This window comes from Vigna angularis, chromosome 11, assembly GCF_016808095.1.
Source record: "Vigna angularis cultivar LongXiaoDou No.4 chromosome 11, ASM1680809v1, whole genome shotgun sequence".
Taxonomy (NCBI): domain Eukaryota; kingdom Viridiplantae; phylum Streptophyta; class Magnoliopsida; order Fabales; family Fabaceae; genus Vigna; species Vigna angularis.
In genome coordinates this window covers 3,892,283-3,914,202 of record NC_068980.1, presented here as the reverse complement: position 1 = coordinate 3,914,202, position 21,920 = coordinate 3,892,283, and the positions used below count along the sequence as shown (strand labels likewise).

General features: G+C 30.6%; 3 protein-coding genes across 7 annotated transcripts; 2 read left to right on the top strand and 1 right to left on the bottom strand.

The window, feature by feature from the left end:
- The first annotated feature begins 465 nt into the window (after positions 1-465).
- On the top strand, positions 466-1,973 carry LOC108333148 (60S ribosomal protein L23A). Its single transcript, XM_017568495.2, has 4 exons — positions 466-554; positions 641-699; positions 1,007-1,370; positions 1,693-1,973. Exons 2-4 carry the CDS (start codon positions 687-689, stop codon positions 1,775-1,777), a joined length of 462 nt encoding a protein of 153 aa, XP_017423984.1. The 5' UTR covers positions 466-554; positions 641-686; the 3' UTR covers positions 1,778-1,973.
- Positions 1,974-4,830: 2,857 nt separating this feature from the next.
- Positions 4,831-6,873, bottom strand: LOC108333588 (uncharacterized). 4 transcript variants are annotated; one of them, XM_017569057.2, is made up of 2 exons: positions 6,720-6,873; positions 4,831-5,762 (listed from the first exon to the last, which is right to left on the bottom strand). In XM_017569057.2, exons 1-2 carry the CDS (start codon positions 6,756-6,758, stop codon positions 4,998-5,000), a joined length of 804 nt encoding a protein of 267 aa, XP_017424546.1. In that variant the 5' UTR covers positions 6,759-6,873; the 3' UTR covers positions 4,831-4,997. The 4 variants fall into 4 exon arrangements, with proteins under 4 accessions (XP_017424546.1, XP_052727045.1, XP_052727043.1 ...); XM_052871085.1 differs by lacking the exon at positions 6,720-6,873 and adding an exon at positions 6,020-6,687; XM_052871083.1 differs by lacking the exon at positions 6,720-6,873 and adding an exon at positions 5,841-6,003.
- Positions 6,874-18,686: 11,813 nt separating this feature from the next.
- On the top strand, positions 18,687-20,677 carry LOC108333198 (ATP synthase small subunit 6-A, mitochondrial). Of its 2 annotated transcripts, XR_001832540.2 has the most exons (3): positions 18,774-18,870; positions 18,974-19,016; positions 20,448-20,677. XR_001832540.2 is itself a non-coding variant. In XM_017568570.2 (2 exons), exons 1-2 carry the CDS (start codon positions 18,750-18,752, stop codon positions 19,018-19,020), a joined length of 168 nt encoding a protein of 55 aa, XP_017424059.1. In that variant the 5' UTR covers positions 18,687-18,749. The 2 variants fall into 2 exon arrangements, 1 of the variants encoding a protein (XP_017424059.1); XM_017568570.2 differs by lacking the exon at positions 20,448-20,677 and having other exon boundaries at positions 18,687-18,870; positions 18,974-19,020.
- Positions 20,678-21,920: the final 1,243 nt, after the last annotated feature.

The window sequence follows — 21,920 nt, the reverse complement described above, 5'->3', positions numbered from 1 at the left end:
TTTAAATTCCACGTCATGTTTTTCTTCTTCTACTTCATGTTTTCTTTTCTTATTTATTACTTCCTTGATCTCCAAAGTTATCTCTTATAAATAAACATGTCTAAACTTCTATAATTGTTTTACAATTTTTTGTAACTTGTATGATTGTAGCTTAATACTACTTATATCTTTGTTTAAAAAAAAAATTGTCCAAAATTTATCCAAATTTTCATCCTCCAAATTAAAAATACAGATATCGAATTTAATATATATGCCAAAGTTTATCACTGTAAAAATATTAGTGTGTATATTTTTATTGTTTATTAATGTTTTTGTATATAAAAAAACAAAAATATATTATTAATAAAAATATAAAACATTCGAATTAAGTTAAACAAGTATTTAAATATCTTTTAATACAGCGAAAAATAATATTCATGGTCTTATGTTTGGACGCCCACGCTTGTAAATGGGCCTAGGCCCATGGGTCATGATCTAAACCCTTTCATAGGTAGCCCGTATATAATTTGGAACTAAACCCTAATCCTAAGGTTGGCACTGCTTCTCACTCGCAGGTTGTGCTCCGCCCTACTCCCCGCCTTCTCTCCGTTTAGTTATATACATTTCAGAAACCTTATCTCTATTTTGTTTTTTCTCTTAGGGTTTTCGAAGATTTAAGAACTAGGGTTCTTCCCCTTTCGCGACTCATGGCTCCCAAAGGTATTATTTTGTATTTCGAAATCTACCTCATCAAATTTTGTCCCCAATGATTAAATACTCGTTAATCTCTTGGTTTTGATATTTCAAACCTCTGGCTCACTGTCGGAAAATGAAAATTAGGGATTTCATGAATGTTGTAGGCATTGAGATTTAGTACTAATTCTGTGTGTGTTGTATTGTTTGTTCTCAGTATTACTGTAATTGAATCGGTGAATTCCCTGCATTGTATTTAAGATTATGCTGTATAAAAGTAAGTTAGCTTTTCTATTCAATGTGATGTGTGACTTTGATAAATTGTTTAATGCAGCTGATAGTTCAAAGAAGGCCGATCCTAAGGCACAAGCCTTGAAAACTGCTAAAGCAGTTAAGTCAGGTGCTACATTTAAGAAGAAGGCCAAAAAGATCCGAACTTCTGTAACCTTCCATCGGCCAAAGACTTTGAAAAAGGATAGGAACCCCAAATACCCACGCAACAGTGCTCCACCCAGGAATAAGCTTGATCACTATCAGATACTGAAGTATCCTCTAACAACTGAGTCCGCAATGAAGAAGATCGAAGACAACAACACTTTGGTATTCATTGTTGACCTGCGGGCTGACAAGAAGAAGATCAAGGACGCAGTGAAGAAGATGTATGATATTCAGGCGAAGAAAGTTAACACCTTGATCAGGTGAGCCTCTATGCAGTTATGTTTTTAGAATTTGTTTGGCCGTTCATAATTGCTTGTCGCAATAGTATGTTTGCATTGGATTTGATATTGCGGTCTGGCTTCCAACCATTAACTATACCGAGACATTCATGCTCTGTTTTTTTGGCTTGTGGCAGCCTGACGTGTTGTGCACTGTGAAACTTTGCAATTTGACATGTATTGGATCTGTTTAACATTATCCAAAGAAGCAATAATATGAAAATGAAAGAAAGGAATTTGCGTGGAAAAATTGCATTCATGCCATATATAAAATGTATTCTGAATTTTAATTATTCTGTTACAGGCCTGATGGGACTAAGAAGGCTTATGTCAGATTGACACCTGACTATGATGCCCTGGACGTGGCCAACAAGATTGGAATTATCTAAACTACTTCCAGGAATCACCGAATTCAATTTCTGTTTAGATGGTAGTTTGTTTTGTGGTGGGTAGACATTTCAAAGAAAATTAAGTTCTAAGTTTTGTGGTTGTTATCTGGTGTATTTTAGTTCAATTGGAATTAAACTTGTCTTTGTTACAATTTCCAGTTTGATGAGTAAATGAGTTATCATGATTCATTCTCCAGTTGTTTGAGCAACTTTTTCAATGATTGACGTATCACAGGGTATACTGAATTTAATTTTGATGTACCATTAACACGGATAAGGCACTTGTATGAATGGAAATATCAAGTTTTAAAATTTCTTATTTGATTTACGTCTTTAGAAGGTGAAATAACAAATGTTTACCTATTTTTTTGAATTGCTAAGTATAAATTTATAGAAGTTGTGCTATTTTTTTGTGGGAATGTTATGTAGACTATTTTGTAATAGTACATTGTTTGAACATAATTGTTTCTTTTAGAAGAAAATTGTTGAAAATGATCTGGTTGATTTGATATCTTATTTGATGACATTGTTGTGAAAGGTTAAGTGGGTTAGAAAATGTGCATGTTGCAATTCCAAACATTAACCCGTGGGATGATTCTGTGATCGGTAGCAACAGGTCCCTGAACCAGTTGATTTTTCCCGATTATTTTATCTACTTTGATTTACTATTCGAATCTTAAGGATATCATTTTAAAATAATTAGAATAAACCTGGTTGTGTTGGGTAAATGCCACATGAATGGTAGTTAATTTGCTAAAGGTGAAATGAAGTTCTGTTTGTTATACTTTTCATTTACATGTCTCTTTCTTCCTGCCCTACAATCTCCCTTAGCCCCAATCCTAGCTGATCTCTTCCATCAGTTTATTAAAGATTAAGTGCAAGTGGGTTAACATTTTGAAAGTTTATTTTTACAATGTACTTTTATGACTGCGTGGCGTATGAATTTGTTTTCGGAATATATTGAATGCATTGTATAAGTCAATTTTAGCAGTACACATTAGGAAATTTGTTCATCAAACGTATTACTATATAATAAAGTTCACACGGACAAATCCTAAGATATATTAGGCTTATGACTCACATGATATAATTGTTTAAGTTTTGTATGATTGCAAGTACTTTCTCATTTGATAACGTGTAAATGTTATTGTAGTTTTTTTTTAATTCTATAGCTTGTATTAATTCTGATAAACTCCCAACTTGCGTAAACATTTTGTTTGAAAAAAATATCGTAGTGTCATGTATATATTAGACGTAAAACAGTGTCAGAATGAATAAATTAATAAGACTAAAATAGGAGAAACTATTAGAAATCATTTATCCAAATTAATCTTCCCACATTATGCTATCAACTGTCATCAATTTTTAAAAAATGACGTTCGATGCTCCTACTTACGTTGCCTAATAATTCCTGCTAAAACATACGAGGTTGGTGAAATTAAAACGTTTGTTCAAGTGGTCGTTTAGCGTCTGGATTGTGTCAGTATGGTCGTGATCCTACTTCTTCACGTATTTACATTTATGGTGAATTCCTCAACTGGCTGGCTGCTTTGGTCATTTACATTTATTTGCCACTCCCACTCCATCACTTCACAATAATATCCTAAGTTCCCAACTCACCAAGTAAACGAGAAACCCATGTTATAGCAATTATTGCACTCCAAGCCATTCTAATTTCATAATAATACTCAATGATTTATCACGCAGCAAATCCACTTGATATAACCAAGTTTGCAACAATTGGTTCATCTTAATTAAACTTAATCTCACAACACAACTCTTTTAATTAAAGTTATTAGGACTTGTGACAAATGTTCACTGGTATAAAAGTTACAAAAAAAGTGTTGATTTCTATTGTAGTTTTTTTAAATTAATGTGTTGTTATATTGTTTAAATAAGTGTTACAACAATACATCAATTAAAAGAAAAACTACAATAGAAATTGTCAACTTACCTTTCTAACGATTTTATATTGATGAACATTAATATCTAAAGTCGTAACAAGTCCTATGACTTCAATTGAAAGTCTCTATGATTTCTAATCACTTCAGTTTAAATTTATTTTCAAATAAGTCACTACAATTTTTTTTTTTGTTTTTCAATTTTTAGAATTCAATTGGAATTCTTCACGATTTCAAATGACTTCAGTTCAAATGTATTTTTAAAGAAATCGTCATCATACTTGACAGAACTTCACTTTTCATCACGAGTGCAAATTTCTTTAATGTTGAAATTGTCAAGACTTATGACAACATTCAGTATCTAATAAATTTTATTTTACCTGTCGATTTATATTTATATTTATCATTAAGATGTAAATCTATCAATGCAATCCCAAACTTAATAAGAATTATTCTTCTACAGTCTTGTTTCTACGACTGAGTTCATGAAATAATTGCACAAGATTGTTGCTCTAACTCACTGTAAGGAACAATGTATATAGTACAAAAATTTAATCAGATTTATGAAAATGTAAGATTACTCAAAATATGTAAAAGTTTTCAATTTGATTGTTTGTTTATATAAGAAAATCGCATAATCTTGTAAAACATTGAAATAAAAGTTCTGCCACATACATACGCACTGTTGGAGATTATTTTAAGGGTTTTTGCTTTGTATTTGTTTCCTACTTCGTTATCCTTTCCTTTACATGTTAAAAAGAATCTCATGTATTCGTATGTCCTGCAGAAGCAGGATTAATTCCAAATTCTCAAATTATACCAAGTCATTCGCATGTATAAATGTTATTTTCTCTATGGAGAAAAAACTGCAAACAGAGCATGCCCAAAACTAACATCATTAAAAAAAAATAGTGAAATAATAATACAATTTTATTTATTGAAAATAGCTAATCAACTTTTAAAGCTGATATTAAGTATAAAACTAACTATGATTAACAAGTTACTCTGCCCCTTAAACAAGTGATCTAGGATAATACTATCTTGGGTATCACCAAGAAAATTAGGCCTGAAAGAGACTACCTATTAAAACACAAATATTTATGAACAGATAGAAATGATAGTTACAGGTAAAAACAGCAAGAAGACATAATCTGAATCAAATCTTCCAATAAATTGTCATGTTTGGAGATAAGTACTCCGTTTCAACTAGAACCAAAATAGGTCAGCTTGACAATTAAATCAGAGCCGGGGTATGCCATTTACACCAAAATTTCTAACTCACTTTACAGAATAAAAATAATTGTGAGCGCGATTCAATTTCATAGAAGATACTGATGGCTCTGTGGAATCCTCGACGGAGCGAGATTCTTGCAAGAAGTATTTGAACTCATCTGCAAGGTACTGTTGTTCGCAGCAGAAACATTGAACACAGAAGGCTGCAAAGAACGAGAAGATGCAAATGCAAGCGTTGGTTTCTGCAGTGAATTGAAGGTATTAACATTGCTGCAACCAAAGTCTTGAACATTGAGGCATGGAGTCTCTATGGTCTGCGAAGAAGGGGGGTTGCGCCACGTGGGAAGTGGGCCCGCAACAAGGAGTGTCTTAAGCAAGGGACCCGCATCGACCACAGCCTTAAGGAGCATACCCTTTTGGGGCAACGTTCTTCTCTTGGCAAGGTGTTCTATCACTTCGTCCCCAACATCGCACGTGCGCTTCTGCGACACCCTCGTAACCAAAGATTGTTTGAGATGATAAGCCATGTTGTTGTGTGAGTCGACAATCATGTTGGAGAATTCCCGAGGAGAAGCTGCCTCGAGAAGGGAATCTACGGGGGAGGAAACGTGCGAGGGGCTGTTGGATTCTGTGATGCTGGATTTGGTTGGTGTTGGAATCATCATGGAGGAAGGGATTTCAAGCAGAGTGGAGGGTGTTAGTTTTTTGAACAGTTTATGAAGTTCTTGTCTTGCTTCGTCTCTCTCTTTGCAAGCCATCTTCAAGTGATTCATAAGTTCCCTGTTCGCGTTCTTCATCGTCTCCAGTTCCAGTGTGGTGGCCAAGAGATTTTGCCTCAACCCATCGCAACTCTGCAAGGAGAAAAAAAAATGTTGGTGGGGTTTGGAAAAATCGTGTCTTGAATAATGAAGTCAATGAACCGTAACTACTTTTAACGTTCGGTTCTCACACGCATGTCTCATGCAAACCGAGATTATTGACTGCAACCATGTTAGTGTGAGATTTTTGTGCAGACCTAACACAGGTAAAAAGACTACAGAAAGAAAGTGACAACTTTGATGTGAAAACCCTTTGGCAAGAAAAAAAAGACAATCGACACCTGCCTTACTTTTGGATTAATCGTAGATTCTAATTACGAGCCAGAAAATTCTCAATAATCGCCAAAAGAAGAAGAAATAAAGTTCACGACCTTTTTTTTTTGGTGAAAGAAAAATCAACACCCAAAAGAGAAGTTTTTAGAAACAGCCAGAAAATATGCATACTTACTGTAAAATAATAATGAAAAACAAAGTTACAGGAAAAAGGGGTCAACGATGGATGTTTCCTTATACAAGAAGGTAAGAAAATATTTAAAAACATATATTATTAATGAAGATATTTGTGCAGAACAAATCAAGGAACAGAAAATTATTAAAAAAATAATAAGTCTTTAATGTAAAAATATAATCTTGGGCCCTGAAAATTAATGCGGGAAAATTAGTCGCCACAATTTTTTCTCGTGACATGTCTCATCCTTGCAAGATTGAACCAACACGAAACATATCCTATCCAGAAAGAACCAACTTCACCTACACTCTTAATCATGTACGAATGAAAAAAGAGAAAAGCAATCTGGTAAAAACTGTAAAAACAATAAAAGACGCGAGAATAATAAAGAAGAGAAAGAACACAATGAATCATGAAATAACGTTGAAGAAATGATTAAACCCTCTTGAAAGTTGAAAAGCATGAAAGAAAGACAGAAACATGTGTGATTAAGATTAAAGATTAGAAGTAGTGAAGGATAAGGAAAATATGCAATGACCCACCTCTTGAAAATTGAGAATGGAAGCGAAGGGATCTTCCATGGTTATGGTGTGAAAGAAAAGGAGCAGAGAGAAGGGAAGAAGAATAGCAGTAGTATGTTGGTAGGGGAGTCTGAGGAAAGAAGGAAAAGGGTTATTTATAGAGAGAGAAAGGGTACATAAGACAAAACAAAGGGATGGCATGGGAGAAGAGTATACTCACAGAAAGTGGGGACTTACCACACTATCCACAGAACTTGACCATATCATTGAAAATTAAAGAATGCAAAAAAATGAATAAATAAATCACAGTTTTCACTTTCTGATATTTTTCTCTCAGCTAAATATCATTTGAAAATCCCCAAAATTCTCCATCTCTTTTAGGACCGTCTAAGCTTCCCTGTCCCTTTTGCACTCCTTTTATATAATACAAAACCAAAACAAAAACACCAATGTTTTCTGTCTCTCTTTATTTATGTTTTTCTATATATTAACATTTTGTTGCTAAAGTGCTTAATATTTTTTTAAACTATATAATATGAGAATGGATATAAATCATTCATTGTCAGAAATAATAATTACCATTTAAAGACTTTAAGTATTTTTTAATATAATCATTTTATATAAAAAGTAATATTCATCCTTGATTAAGAATAAATTATTTAATATATATTATTGCTAATTTAAGATTTTGGTCAAGCCAAAAAGTTAAAACAAATCAGTATAGATAATTTATAGACCTTCTCGTCTGTATTTTTCTAGACCTTATTGAAAGATGTTGTGAGAATCTTCTGAAAATAAATAAACAAACGTTGTATAAAATAATTTATATATCGTATAAACTTTCATAAATCATCCCAATATATATATATATATATATATATATATATATATATATATATATATATATATATATAAAATATATTATTATAACGAAAATATTGACATGTATGCACTCGTATTTCCTCTAGAAAAAGTATTAATGTAATCTTTTAAAAAATTAGTGGAAATAAATATTAGGAAAGAGAAAATAAGAGATATTTGTGAAAGAATTACTAGGGATGATTAATATAGAATTTACTAAAACGAATTTATTTTGGAAGAAAAGTCCAAACACAACTTTTTTATTTTATCCCCTCCTTCTTCTTTTTAACTTTACAATAAGGAGAAAAATTAGATATAGTGTTCATATTTTCTACCTTATTCTCGAATCTCAATTGAAATTCTCTCTTACGAATTTTGGAATACACACATGATCAAATGGGGCAATTAAATATTTGTACTTACAATGTAGATAATTAGTGTACTCATACCATTTTGTTTTTGTTAATTGGATAATTAACTCAGTCATATTTTCTTGTTAGGTAGATATATAATTACCTTATATATCATAGTTATTTTTTTCGGATATTTGATCTGAAACATTTTAATTTTCTATTCAGTATTTTTTATTTTTAAGATTAATAATATAATATTTTGTTTAAATTTTGCATATTTTTATTTATTTATTTTTTATACTCTTGTATCAAGTATATCACATTTTTTCATGTTTTCATGTGGAAAATGTTTAGATGGAGTGAAATCATAATTGATGAATGGATGCACTAATGTTTGTCTCAAGTAGAGTTTCAGTGATTTATTTTATTTTAGTGCGTGCATAATGTTGAGTTGGTAAACTTTAAATAAACACTTTCTAATATTAGTCATTTTGAAGTTGAGAGAATTGATAGTTAGAAAAGAGTTATAGACTTAGTTTGTTAATTTTTATCGGGTATTTTATTTCTATTTTATGTGTTATTTGTTACTCTTTATAGTTATATTTAATAACTCTCTTTATTCTGGATTGTAGTATATGACTTGAAAAAGGATCTATTGAAATCGTCTTATAGATTTAATTGAATTTTTCACACAATTACATTGTCTATTTTTTTTTACTCAAACAATATAATGCAAATTTTATCTACGTAAACAATATTTATTATATTAGTTAATATTCTGTCCTAAAAAATCATGTTTTTGTGTACTGATCACTGATCAGTAACAAATATATTCAGAATTCAATTTTTAAGTAATGAAATTCTGAACTAATACAATAAAAATGTGTTATTTATATAAATCTTGTACGTTTTATTTGAAATTTTCAGATTTTGTGATTTGGTGAATTAATAAATTATCAAAGAACATAATACGTTAAATTATACATAACTACTAAGAGAACATTAAGTTTAAAATAAAGAGAATACAAAAATATTAGAGTCTTGGATTAAATTAATAACAGGTTTGAGTGTGAAACTGAACTTTAAAAGTTTTCATATATATTTCTATATATAATTTCAATTTTATGTATCTTTGTTTTAATTTTTTTTTTACTTTTTCTTTGAATTCTTAATCGATTCTAAATTTCAATTAATTTATCTTTTATTTACAGTTAATTGTAATAAATATAAAACAAAACAAATTTACAAGTGTGATTAACACATCAGTATATACTAAGTTTGTGACAGTATAAGTTACGAGTTTAATCTATGATAACATAAATACCTCTGAAAATTAATTACTAATTTATTTATTTAGTTTTAAGCTAATTTATCAACAGAAAATTATGAAACTCTTTCATAAATACTCTAAAGTAATTTATTATAAAATTTAATTTATATTATAAATTACTTCAATTAACTTTTAATTTGTAATTTATAATTTATTTATTTTTTACATTTTAATATATATTTTTTATTTTTTTATCTATTATTATTTATTTCAATTTTATGAGATAATTATCGATTATGTTTAAGTTATTTTTCTATGTAGTTCAAATTTAAAAAAAAAAAATCATAGTAAATGAAATCCTAATTAACAGTTTTCAATAAAGTTTAATATAAAAAAGAAATGCAAAGAAATTAATGGTGGGATTTTAACATGTTTGAGAATCTTTTACATAATAAAACATTTGAGCATCTTAAATTTTCATTCCATTTAATATAATATAAGGTCTCTTGACTCAAACAAAATGCTTAATAATTTTTCAAACATAAAGCAACCAAACAAGTTCTATGTCACGTGTATTAAAATGGCCTTATAATGATAATAGTTGGTTTTAAAAGTTTTTTTTTAATTTTGTGAATAAATAAACTTTTACATAGTTTTTATTTTTATTCTAAAGTTTAATGTGTTTTTATATTTTTTTGTTTTAATTAATATGTTTTTGTTTTATTATGATATATGTTTAAGTATTTGAAATAAGTGCATAGAAATTGATTTTAGTGGAGGAAAACAAATTGAGTTTAAGGAAACATGACTGAATAATAAAAAGATAAATTTTAGGTGAATACCTACACTGTATATCATAAGAATCACGTTCAAACATAACAAGTAAACAAAATTATTTCTGGTAGTATTATTCATGTGACACTATTTATTATTCACTTGTTGGGTGACACTATTAATTCATTGGGCGACGCTATTTATTATTCACTTGCTAGGCGACACCATTCACTTTTGGGTGAGTTTACTAGTTCGTTGGACGAAAATTTTAGTTGTTGGGTGAAAAATGTTAATCTTGATACACAAAATTGTCTATTTTTTATGTCTTGACAAAGAGAAAGGGTCTTAACTCATCTCAGACCAATCCCTCCTTTTTTTTTTAGTAGCTTGCCTAGGATGTTGGGGAGAAGCTCTTGGAGGTACATAGGTGCTCAGGAAGCTTTCCTAACCCTCCTAGGTCTTCATCATCCATGGTGGTTTTAAAATAGGAGGAATGACTACGAAATTGAAGGTGTCGATGCTAATGAGAAACACAATTGGAGTTTGGAGCAATTGTCAAGAATTGCTAGAAGGGTGTGCATACATTTATAGTTTCAATTTCTTCCTTGTCTCTCTAATTTTGTAAAACTCTAAATTCTCTACCGTAGAGGACTATTCTTATTTGTTGCTATTAGTTGTAAAACATTAAACTTTTGTGTAATTTTGTGTTAATAATAATATATGCTTATCCAATTCATTGTTAGTGTGTAATTTTCATACTTAATGCTTGATGTGGATTGTCCTATGTTTGATTTGTGGTTATTAATGTATTAGAAAATATGATTTGAACCTATGAAATTGAACACCTAATAAATGTTTGTATGTAAATAAAAAACTTAATTCATTACTAATCTTATACTTTTTTTAACTCTCATGATTCCAATTTTTTTTAGATTCAAGAAATTGAAATCTTGAATTAGTTAGACTGAAAGTCTTTAAAAATAAGATTTAAATATAATTGTCTGTTAACTTTAATATAGAATAATTGTGGATACATGTAATGAAGTGAATGAAGTCTAATTTTGATAAATTATAAATATTTTACGTTATTTTTTTTTACACTGGTTAAAAATGTCAAAAAGTTTACTTATATTTTTGTGACTTTATTATCTAATTAAATTAGAAATAACGAAAATTGTCGAGTACATAAATAATTTAAAAGAAAATATGAAAATACTTATTATCTAAGCGACATGGACACCCTGTTGGATTTGTCGCAAACTGCTATACTATAAACAGAAAGCTTCGATTCGACAACCATTATGGTTCATATGTGTTACTGTTAAAAAAACAAATAAAAGCTATTGCTATTTACTAAAAGAAAACTCCATCTCATATACCTGCAGTGAAAACACCAAAGCTTATTTTCATACTATAAAAGAAACCCCCCTCAAAATAACATTATTTTAGAATTATCATCTGGGCAGACCCAGCAGTATTGTCGGCAAAAAATTATTTTCAGTATTATTAATTTTCCATTTAATTTTCTAATTTATAGTCACTACGAAACAAACACGAAAAAAGACAACCGTGTTCTGAGTTATAACAACGTCAACAAACGTGGATGAAGAGTTTTGTTCAAAAACTACAAATATTTTATTTTAGTTCCAGACAAACCGCACATCGGCACATGTTCTGTCGTTTCAGTTAAAACCAACACTCAAAATAGTACACACATAAATATTTATTTATTTATTTGTTTCTAAATTTTAATACAATGAAGAAACCCACTTTAGGTATCATCTATAATAGAAAATAGATATAATAATCAAACTCACGTAGTGTCATTTTAATTAATGTTGTATAACTCAATCTATACTCATAGAATTTGAGGAGGCAATTAAAATATGAGTGAAAACATTTTGGTTGTTTGAGTTTGGGGTTGAAAGCAAGAAAAGTCCAAAATCAGATTAATTCTATAATAAAGTTGCATAAGACAAAGGTGCTTAATTAAAAGTGACATATTCTGAATTCAATGTATCTACCTGAGAGTCATCACATGCATTGTAAGTGATCACATGTGCATGCAATCTAAGCGGTTATGTTTTGTCAATTGTGTTTAGCACATACAAAGGTTTACCTCACACAATTCTGCGGCGTATAAAATATCTTTAACACATTCTAATTCACGATTCATACGCTACAAATAAATACATGTCGTCGCATGAATGTATACTCTTCAGTGCATACAACTTTATATAAGTCAATCAGAAGAGATTTATGAATTCTCTTTATTATTAGATTGTAATTTGGTTAGGTTCAAAAAGTGTCTGAACTAGTTTATCGATCATTATTATCCTTCAATAATTCGAGTGTGTATTTCCTTTTATTAAGAATACTTCTTCCTTATATAACACATCTAAGACTAAGAAAATATATTAGACGATCAAAATAATCCCTAAACTACTATCTAGGAATTTCTTAAAACTAGTAATTTGTTGCATATTCTCTCAATACCACATCATCAACATAAGTCAATGATATTGTAAAAGATGTTCACATATAGTAAATAATTGCTTATAATTGAAAGACAAAAGAACAATGAATAATATCGAATATCACTTTCTATTATCTTATTTTATGACATAAATAAATCCGTTAAACCAAAAAACCTTGAACTTTAATATCAAGAGGAGCAACATATACCTTCTCGCGTAATCTCCGTGGAGAAAAAAATATTATCTAGTTGTTTCAAAATAATCTTTTAATGACAAATAAAACAAATAAAACTCAAACAATGTTAAGCTTTGCAACAAGTAAAAAAGTATCAAATTAATCCACTCTTTCCATCTATTTGTAAGTTTTGACCAATACTTTTAACATAATGCTTAATTTTGTACATTCATTTTGCAATCAAAATGAATTTTTCCTTTAGGAAGATCTACAAGGTAGATATGATTTTGCCCAACATTCATAACCTTGTGCCAACAATAAAATTTTAGGCTATACCACAAGACTTATGTTTTGTAATAAAGTAACAATATTAGTGAAATAATTAGCATATGTAAAAGCAGAAGTGAGGAAATGAAAAAATATATCAGAGAATGAGTTAGAAGAGTTGAATGACCATTAAAAATCTGGGTCATTGATTAACTTTACTTAATTGTTTAATAATTATGCACAATGTTGTTGGATAATATATTTAAAATTGATGATGTAATAAGCCAGGTCTGAACTTTTCCTAAGTTAAATATATATGTAGTAATTAATATATAGGAGGATTAAAACTAGGAAAGTGTGGGTGGTAGGAAAGTCGAAATTAAAGTGGTAGCAAGAATGAAAAACAAAATGAGATGAATGTATGATAAAAATTGTTACTTTTCAAGACATTAGGTTGAAAACACGTTTATAGATACTAGAAATTGACTAGACACTATTTATGCCATTAATGTATCTTTAAATAATTATTTATAGTCGAGAAAAATTATTTTCCTAACTCTTGATTGGAATTTTGTACTACAATTCTACTTGCCTAAAACCAAGGCATCCAAAAACTTTTAAATAAATAAGACGAATTAACTGGTTATATAACACTTATTAGGAATATGTGGTATAGTGAAGATATTGCTCACCGAAAGTACCTTTTTTTATTATAAGTTAAAAGTTTTTTTATGATTAGTAATTTCGTGTTATATATATTTATCTTTCATAATAAGTTATATATATTCGACCTCAACTGTGCTAATAATTTTTAGATATTGATTTCTGGAACTGACGTTATGTAGTTGACGAATTATAAATGTAACGAAATGTGATAAATTTATTTAGTACGTGAAGTTATTGGGTTACCAGTAACGGGGGTAACCACTTTACCTGTCGTATGGTACATTGTCACTTTAGTACGTGAAGTTGGATTGCTTTAAAAGTATAAGATTAAGATTAACAGTGATATATAATATTGTTCCACAAATTTGTGTTTGTATATTGTGTATGTTTTGGAGGTCGGTTTACCATAATCAAAACATTTTTTTATTCAAGTCTCACGTTAATTTTAGTCTCAATCATAAAGTGTTGTCAAATCTACTCTGTTTTTAAGTTGTGAGAGAGTGTATGTAACAAATATATTATGAAGTTCAAGTCAATATTACAACAATTTGATTAATACAATAAAATTTTAATCATGATTATAATTAACATAAACTTAATTATGACTTAATACTTGATAAACATATTTTATTTATAAAATTAATTATTGATAATATTTATAGTGTTTAAAAATTTATAACGGTGCGTCATGATTAGAATCCAACTAAGCTATTGATTCAAACTCAAATGTGTTATTGCCGTAGATGATTCGGTCAGCCGTTCATGTACAGTGTGTATTATGGATGGTGTTGTTGGTACAATGTTTTGCATGCAACTAAAACTATTGGAGGAGCAGTGGTGACTATTGATGGGAGAAGTGCACATGGCAATTAGGTATAAGTCACGTGGGAGCCCCCAGGTTGAGACACGTTTAGGGAAAACCGAGTCAGCAAAAGCAAAAACCTGCGAACTCACACAAACACGCGAGCCTCGCATTGCCCTTCTAATTCTGGCTCGACGCTTGGCGCGTGTTCGTTGTGCACGCCACGGGACATGTGCGAAAGTGCTGTGCTATTATCGTATATGCCCATTCACCTCGGTAGGATCAACCACGTGGCTGCGACCAACTCCTTGACTTCAAGGTACCATGGTTTTGTTTAATTTAGCCTTTGTATTCAGCTCCTGTCTTGAACAATAAATTATATGACAATTAAATATGATTTAAATGTTTAATAACAGTCTACTTTTAAATTGGAAATCTAATTAAAACTACCACGAAATTTTGGCTGACCCGTTGAACCATATAGTTTACTTGCCTTTGGCCTCGTGTTTTTCTCTCCAACTGTCTGTTACATCGGTTTTGCATGTTCATAATGACGTGATTATGCCAAACTGGATAGAAAAAGAGAGTGAGAGAGAGCGAACACTGTAGAAATCCTATCAGATGTGACAGTGCTGATATAAAAACATGACTTCAACAGTGTTGTGTAACACTATAAATGTATAACTTGAAGTTGTGGCCTGCAGCCATTAGTTATATTTGCTTTTAAGAAATGAGAGAGACGTGGTATGAAAAAAAGGTTTCAGTTGAATTTATATATGTAAAGCATATGTAGTAGAGTTTTTACCATGGAATCGTAAGAGTTGTTTTGTGATCAGTCTACAAAGACTATGGCTAGAATTAGAATATTTGTCTCCCAGACTAGAACACATTTGGTGAGTGGAGCTTGGCGGAGAAAGTTGATTAAGATGCCGAAAGTGTGATAATGGCACCAACCAATGGAGCATCAGAAACGATTACTTTAACATTGGATCCTGAAAAGGTAACAGGAAACGATTAACAGTGAATGTCTTTGTCAAAAAGCAAACCTTCGTTTTCAACATTTATTTGACCATATTTATACACATACGAAAAGGTGGTTGGAGTTCGGTTTGACTGAACCCCCAAGAAAGGAGGAAAAAGCTACCGATATCAAAAAGGCTTAAAAGGGCTTGCAGAGTCCAAATTTTAAACATCACACTCACAGAATGATGAAATGTGTTTATCTTCTTGATGAGTAACCACTAATCACTGATGGCGAATGAGTAGGTGGGTGGCGGCAGAAAAAGAGCCGAGATTTTAATATGGTGGTCTTCCCTTCTCATCAAGTAATTCAGTATGAAAACGAATACATAAAGCCCTTTTCTGAAGAAAACAAAAATATTACGTATAGAAGCATTGATTTAGTAGGCATTCACTGAAAAAGAAAAGGGGACAGATTTTCAAATGAAAGAAGAAATGAGATAATATGTGTATGATGGTGGTTCAAAATGGAGTCAAACTCTTGTCTTTCTATACATGGAATGTGCAGACTCAGAAGAGTGTTTAATAGAGAATGAAATCAGTAAATCTGAACTATAGTTGCACGTGAATAATTGCTAACTAATGATTACATTATTTTACTTTTAACTGTATATTCTTCTCTTCTTCAATCATAATTAATAAAAATTTCTTTACCTGATACGTTCGCTATATAGGCAGAAGAATATATCTGAGTTCCATCATACTCTACACGTACACATATGTTATAGGAGTTATATGGTTGACTTAATAACAATTTAAAAAGAAAAATAGGACAAGTATGGAGTTTAACTTTCTCTTATAAAATTTGGGAGATAATGTTACTTTGAAGAGTTTGAAAAAGGAATAAAAAGTAATTGATTTAAACTCTTTTACAGTAACAAAATATTAACAAATATCATTTGTTTGATAAAAATAATAATTTCTCTTTCGGTTTATAAATCGAGATTAAGTCTTTTTTTTATAATAATTTTCAAACTTTAAGTACAGATTAAAGTTTTTTCTTCATTTTATATTAATCACTATTTGGTTGAATTGAAGAGTTACATGTAAAAGATACTCTCATGTTAAGTTAGTAAGAGTTCAACTGTGTTAACAATAAATATGCAATGAATGTAACCAAGCTACCACAATATCATAAATATCTGTATTTATAGATTTCAAAATAAATTTCAAGTTAGTATTATACTATTTACGACCTAGTTGATAATGATCTAACTTAAGCTTAACCTAATCATTTTTAATGTTAACTCTATTTTAGTTTCACTACTCAACTATCCTATCGTTTTTTTTTAATCATAGACTAAGATTCTCATACTGAACAAACTTTCATATTATAAGATTTCTTTATCTATAAAATATTATCATGTAATTGGATAAGACAAACTGAGTTTTTTTCTTCTTCCTCTCTCTATGTATAGAGAAGGGATTTGTAAAAAGGGTGAAGAGGGCTCCGGTGAAGAAATAATTAGCAGAAGTCAATGATGAACCAACAAGTGGAGAGTAATTTCAATTGTAATGATTTCAGGCGCTTCATTAGTCAAAATCTACACTATTTAATGAAAATCGTTATTGAGTGGAGGAGTTTGAACAAAAGCTCCGTCATAATCATTTCAACAAGTGTGCGATTGCATGGGGATGATTATTCGCAATGTTTTGTAAAGGTAAAAAATGGAATCAAGGGAGACAAAACCAAGAAAAGAAAGACAGCAACGAACAAGGTAGATCATAATCTTGGAGGATGAGATAAATAGACACTTTTGTTCCCCTCATTAATCATTATTCAGCCTTTGAATATTCTTATGGAATTCGGGACAAATTTTTCAATTGTAAAGAAGTATGATTATTAGTTAAACTACAAACGGTGGAATTAAGACCACGAGGAAGATTAATGATTACAGCGGAACAAGAGAGCTAAAGATGTTCTTCACTGTTTTTTTTATAACCATGATGCCTTATTTGTGTCTTACAATAATTAAATAGTAGTTGGGATCACTTTTCTTTTTCTCATAAAATTTAAGTAATTAATCTTCTTTGTTACACTCTTCTTGATTTGTTTCTAAGTATAATATGGATCATTAGGAGTCTAATATCAGTATGTAATATAAGAGTTAATCTTTATATATCAAGTCTAATTAATTAATATATTCGATACTTCATTTAAATGAAATCAATTTTCTTGTCATTTGTATTAGACAGTATATTTTTAAAATTACAATTATAAACAATATTTGAGGATACAAAAATAAGGCTGTGTTCGGATGAGGAGTAAACACTGTTGAAGAGAGATTGTGAGGAATGATTTGCGAGATGGAAGGTGTTCGTTTTGATGGATATGCGAGGAAGAGATTGTGCTGATTTGCGGGATATGCCAATTTCAATCATCTCGCTGTATTGCGAAGATTTGGAGGGATTTTATGTGAAATGTCATATGTGTCCTTACTTGTCTCTGCATGTTGCTAAAATAAGCAGGGACAGTGATCATCGCTTGAACCCAGATAGGTTTCGGCAACCTCCTTCATCTTAAACAGCACCATGGAAGATATCTCTTCCGCTTCTTCTCTTCATCCCTGTATGTGATGCGATTGTGTTTCCACACTGCCACGCAGCTACATGTGGTTTTTAATTTAATGCCTATGGCTTTGTCTTTTCTGGTTGCCATGGAAAAGAAGAGCTTATTTACTAAGTTATAATTTTTGTATATTTTCAAAATTAATGTTAAATTTTTTTTCTTTATAAATATTTTTATAATTAAATATAACATTTTATATTATTTTAATAATTAGGGGTATTTTGGTAATCTTCAATTTTTATTAATTAAACTAATTTTTTAAAATTGTCACATCAATCAAATCCTACACTAATTCTCACAAACTTCAACCCAAAATTCACTCTCAATTACCTTCAAATCCACTCAAATAAACACACAAAAAAATCACCCTCAAATCCTCTCAAATCCACTCAATCACTCTCCTCCAATCACTCTTCCCCCATTACCTCCAACTAAACACACCCTAAGAGAGGGAAGTGTTGTAGAAAAAAGATCATTTCAGAAAATTCCATTTCAAAAAGAGTTGGAAATCCTATTGTAGTAAACTTATTTTGAATGCATTTCATGTCGGAAATTTCATTTGGAAAACCCTACTTTAGAAATCTTATTTTGGTAATTTGTTCCAGAAATCATATTCCAGAAATTATAGTAAGTTTATTAAGGAAAATTTCTAAAACAGGTAATTTTGATTGGTCCCGATAACAAGCCCACTAAAGAGTGTTGGGCCTAGCAAAGCCCGTTGGGTTTGAGGGTGAGGCAATAGCGGAAGAGAATAGCAGGTATTAGATGTTGGAGTGGAGCAGAGAGTGAAAGGAAGAGAAAGAGAAGCGAAGAAAAAATGCGTCTGTTCGATCCTTGGTCTGTTTTCTTCAAGCGGGAATGGAAGCGAAATTGGCCCTTCCTGGTCGGATTCGCCGTCACCGGAACTGTGATCACCAAATTTTCTCTTGGCCTAACTGGTAAATCCACTTTCTTCTTTTCTCATCCCCAATCCTCTTTTTTTTTTCCCTGAAATTTGATTTTTGTTTTGAATCTTATTTCCCATGGTTTCATTTTCCGCAGAGGAGGACGCCAAAAATTCAAAATTCGTCCAGGCACACAAGAGGTAACGCTCCTCCCACCAAACCCTAGATTTTTTCTCACACGTTTTGCCCTTTTTTATTTTCTTCTTTTTATACAAATGCGCTTCTCGTGTATTCGATTTTTGATATTTAATTTTAACTCGTTGGAGTTCAATGCACATATCTGATGCAATATACCAGATTCTTCGTGTGCCGGAAATTGGACATTCTAGTTTTTTAGCTATAATTTTTTTCCCGACCAATCAGTTTGGTAAAAATGTTCATGAATTCTGGTAAAATGAGAGCATCTGTGGTTTAAAGTATGCATAATCTGGCCCACGCAGTCATGATATTTGTTCAATTGACGTGGTTGATTTGATATAAAACACGTTATGAACTATTACAGCAGTTCAAAGCTTCTCATACTCATTTTCATCCTCTTTCTTAGTCCCATTTCTTTATATGTTGCATTACTGTCTATCCTCTGCTCATTACTGTCTATCCTCTGCTTTAGTTTCATTGATGTGGCTCTGTTGATGTACTAAAAGTGTGATGGCCCTTAAACTTGACTGTCATTCAAAATTCAAATCTTATATTGTGGATGTGCCTAAGTGTATGCAATTTTCAAGTTGATGGATGTGAATTATTTAATGCGCGGTTTATTTAATGAGTTGTTACTGAAACATGATTCCGGTGAAGATCAAAGTGTGATATTATATTTTTTTGAAAGATCATGAGGTGTTTTAGGTTTGGAATTTCAGGCGATGATCTAAGAATTAATTTCAATAATATGAATGGTTTTTCATGATATTGGGTTTGCTTAGTTGTTGCTAACCTTACCGAGGAACCGAATGTTAAACATCTCTACAAATATTTTTTATCTTATTTTGCAATGGACTTTGATGTTTGAACCACTTCTTGCAATCTTGGCAATTGTTTGTCGTGTTATCTCTTAATCATATTCACACATAAATTTGTAGATTCAATTAATAGGATGCCATGCTATACCTATCTTTTCAGGTGACTTTGGAATGGAAGATTTGCACATTGTATTGGATGTGTTCAGTGAGCTTTGTTTGTTTTAGTTTTACAAATTGTAATAAAAGAGATGTTGCACACTCTCTCCGTGTTCCTATTTTCATTTTGGTTGTTTACTTAAACGTGCTTGAGTAGTTCATAACAAGCAGTTCTGATGAATGGATGCACTCTATGATTACTTTAATGTGATAATTATTGGGACCTTGGAGTTTTTGTTCTTACAATGATGCTCGATTGCTAACACCTAAGGGAAAATAGTTTTATCAATCGTGTATGTTTTTGGGACTTTCTGTAGTTTGCTTTTCAGCAGCTTTTAATACTATACCGTAGTTTTCCCAAACCATTTATGTCAGGAGATCATGTTCTGAACATACTCTGCTCTAAAATTTTCACGAAGTCTTTGCATGGAAAATTTATGCTGTTTGTAATATTTCCAGGTGATTTCGGAATGGAAGATTTGCACCGCCTTTGCACATCGTATTAGATGTCTGAAGAGAGCTTTTCTTGTTTAAGTTTTACAAATTGTAATAAATGAAGACGTTGTATACATTTCCATTTCAGTTATTTACTTAATGTGATTGAGGAATCCATACTAAGCAATTATGAAATACTCAGCAGCCTTTATCTGAAAAACATGCTGTGCATTCAATTCTGATTTTTTCACTTAGTTCTTTGTTCGTCTTCTTATTATCTGTTAGGATGAATCCCTTGGCGGGGTATCTATCTGGGATGTAGAATCCAAATTAAGGACGTGCGAATTTGAATAAATTATGTTTTAATCTGCGAATTAGGTTATGATTCTTAAAATTATGGTTTTCAAAAACTGTTTTTAATCTTTAAACAATAAATTCGAGAAAATCAAATTATTGTTTTTTATTATTGTTGTTAGCTTTTAATATAATTTGAATGTTCAAATTATTTTTCGAAATTGAGAGATTAAGCCTAATTGTTTTTTTAGTTCTTAATTATATTTTTAAATGTATAATGGAAGTCTGCATTTGAATTTACAAACTCGTTCGGAAATTTCCAATTATCTTCATGCGTAAGGTTAGTTTAAGCTTAATCAAGTATGACCACTCACTAGCTATCATGAATACGGCTTTAGTTCTATGATATGTGAAAATATATGGAGTGAAAGAAAGGTAAGTTTTACATTTCCCTTGTCTATACGTTTTCGTCTCTAAAGCTATCATGAGTATTACTCACAGCCATTTTAATTATAAGTAACTTAACTGAAAGGTCATGCTTATATATTGAAAAATTAGCTTTAGACATTTAAACAATTCTTTGATGGACTTATTTGATATGATAAAATTACTAATAATTAAATTAATATCGAGTAAATTCTAAATACTAAATGAACAGTTTACTATTTTTCTAAATAATTTACAACATTATACTATAAATATACAGTAGTATATCAACGAAAACCTATTTATGATCATCACAGAAAACTGTGATTAATTAAAAATAAAACATTAGATACTTTTGAGACCGTTCATCCTAAAATACAAATCTACTTTAATCCTTAGAGATAATTCGTACATACATATACATACGTTAGGGGAGTTGCTGGCTGCCTCCAAGTTGCGACATAATTTTGTAATAGTTTTCTTCTCTCAGTATTGGCAGACCAGAAAAAGAAAATGCAAGCTTGGTTTCAAAGTTTGGTCCTTTAAGCCGACCATAACAATAAAGAAAGAATGAGATAAGCTAAAAAATTAAGATAATTTAAAGGCTGTAGGTCAGGAATGTTTGAAAATACTTGTGGCTCCTCATGCATCATATTGGTAGGCTCACATATAATTGAATACTCCCTTCATATTTGCCTCTTCAGAGCAATATTTCAGCTCTTAATAATGTTCAACCTAATCAATTTTTCCATCCCACAGCTTGAAACCAATCTGGCA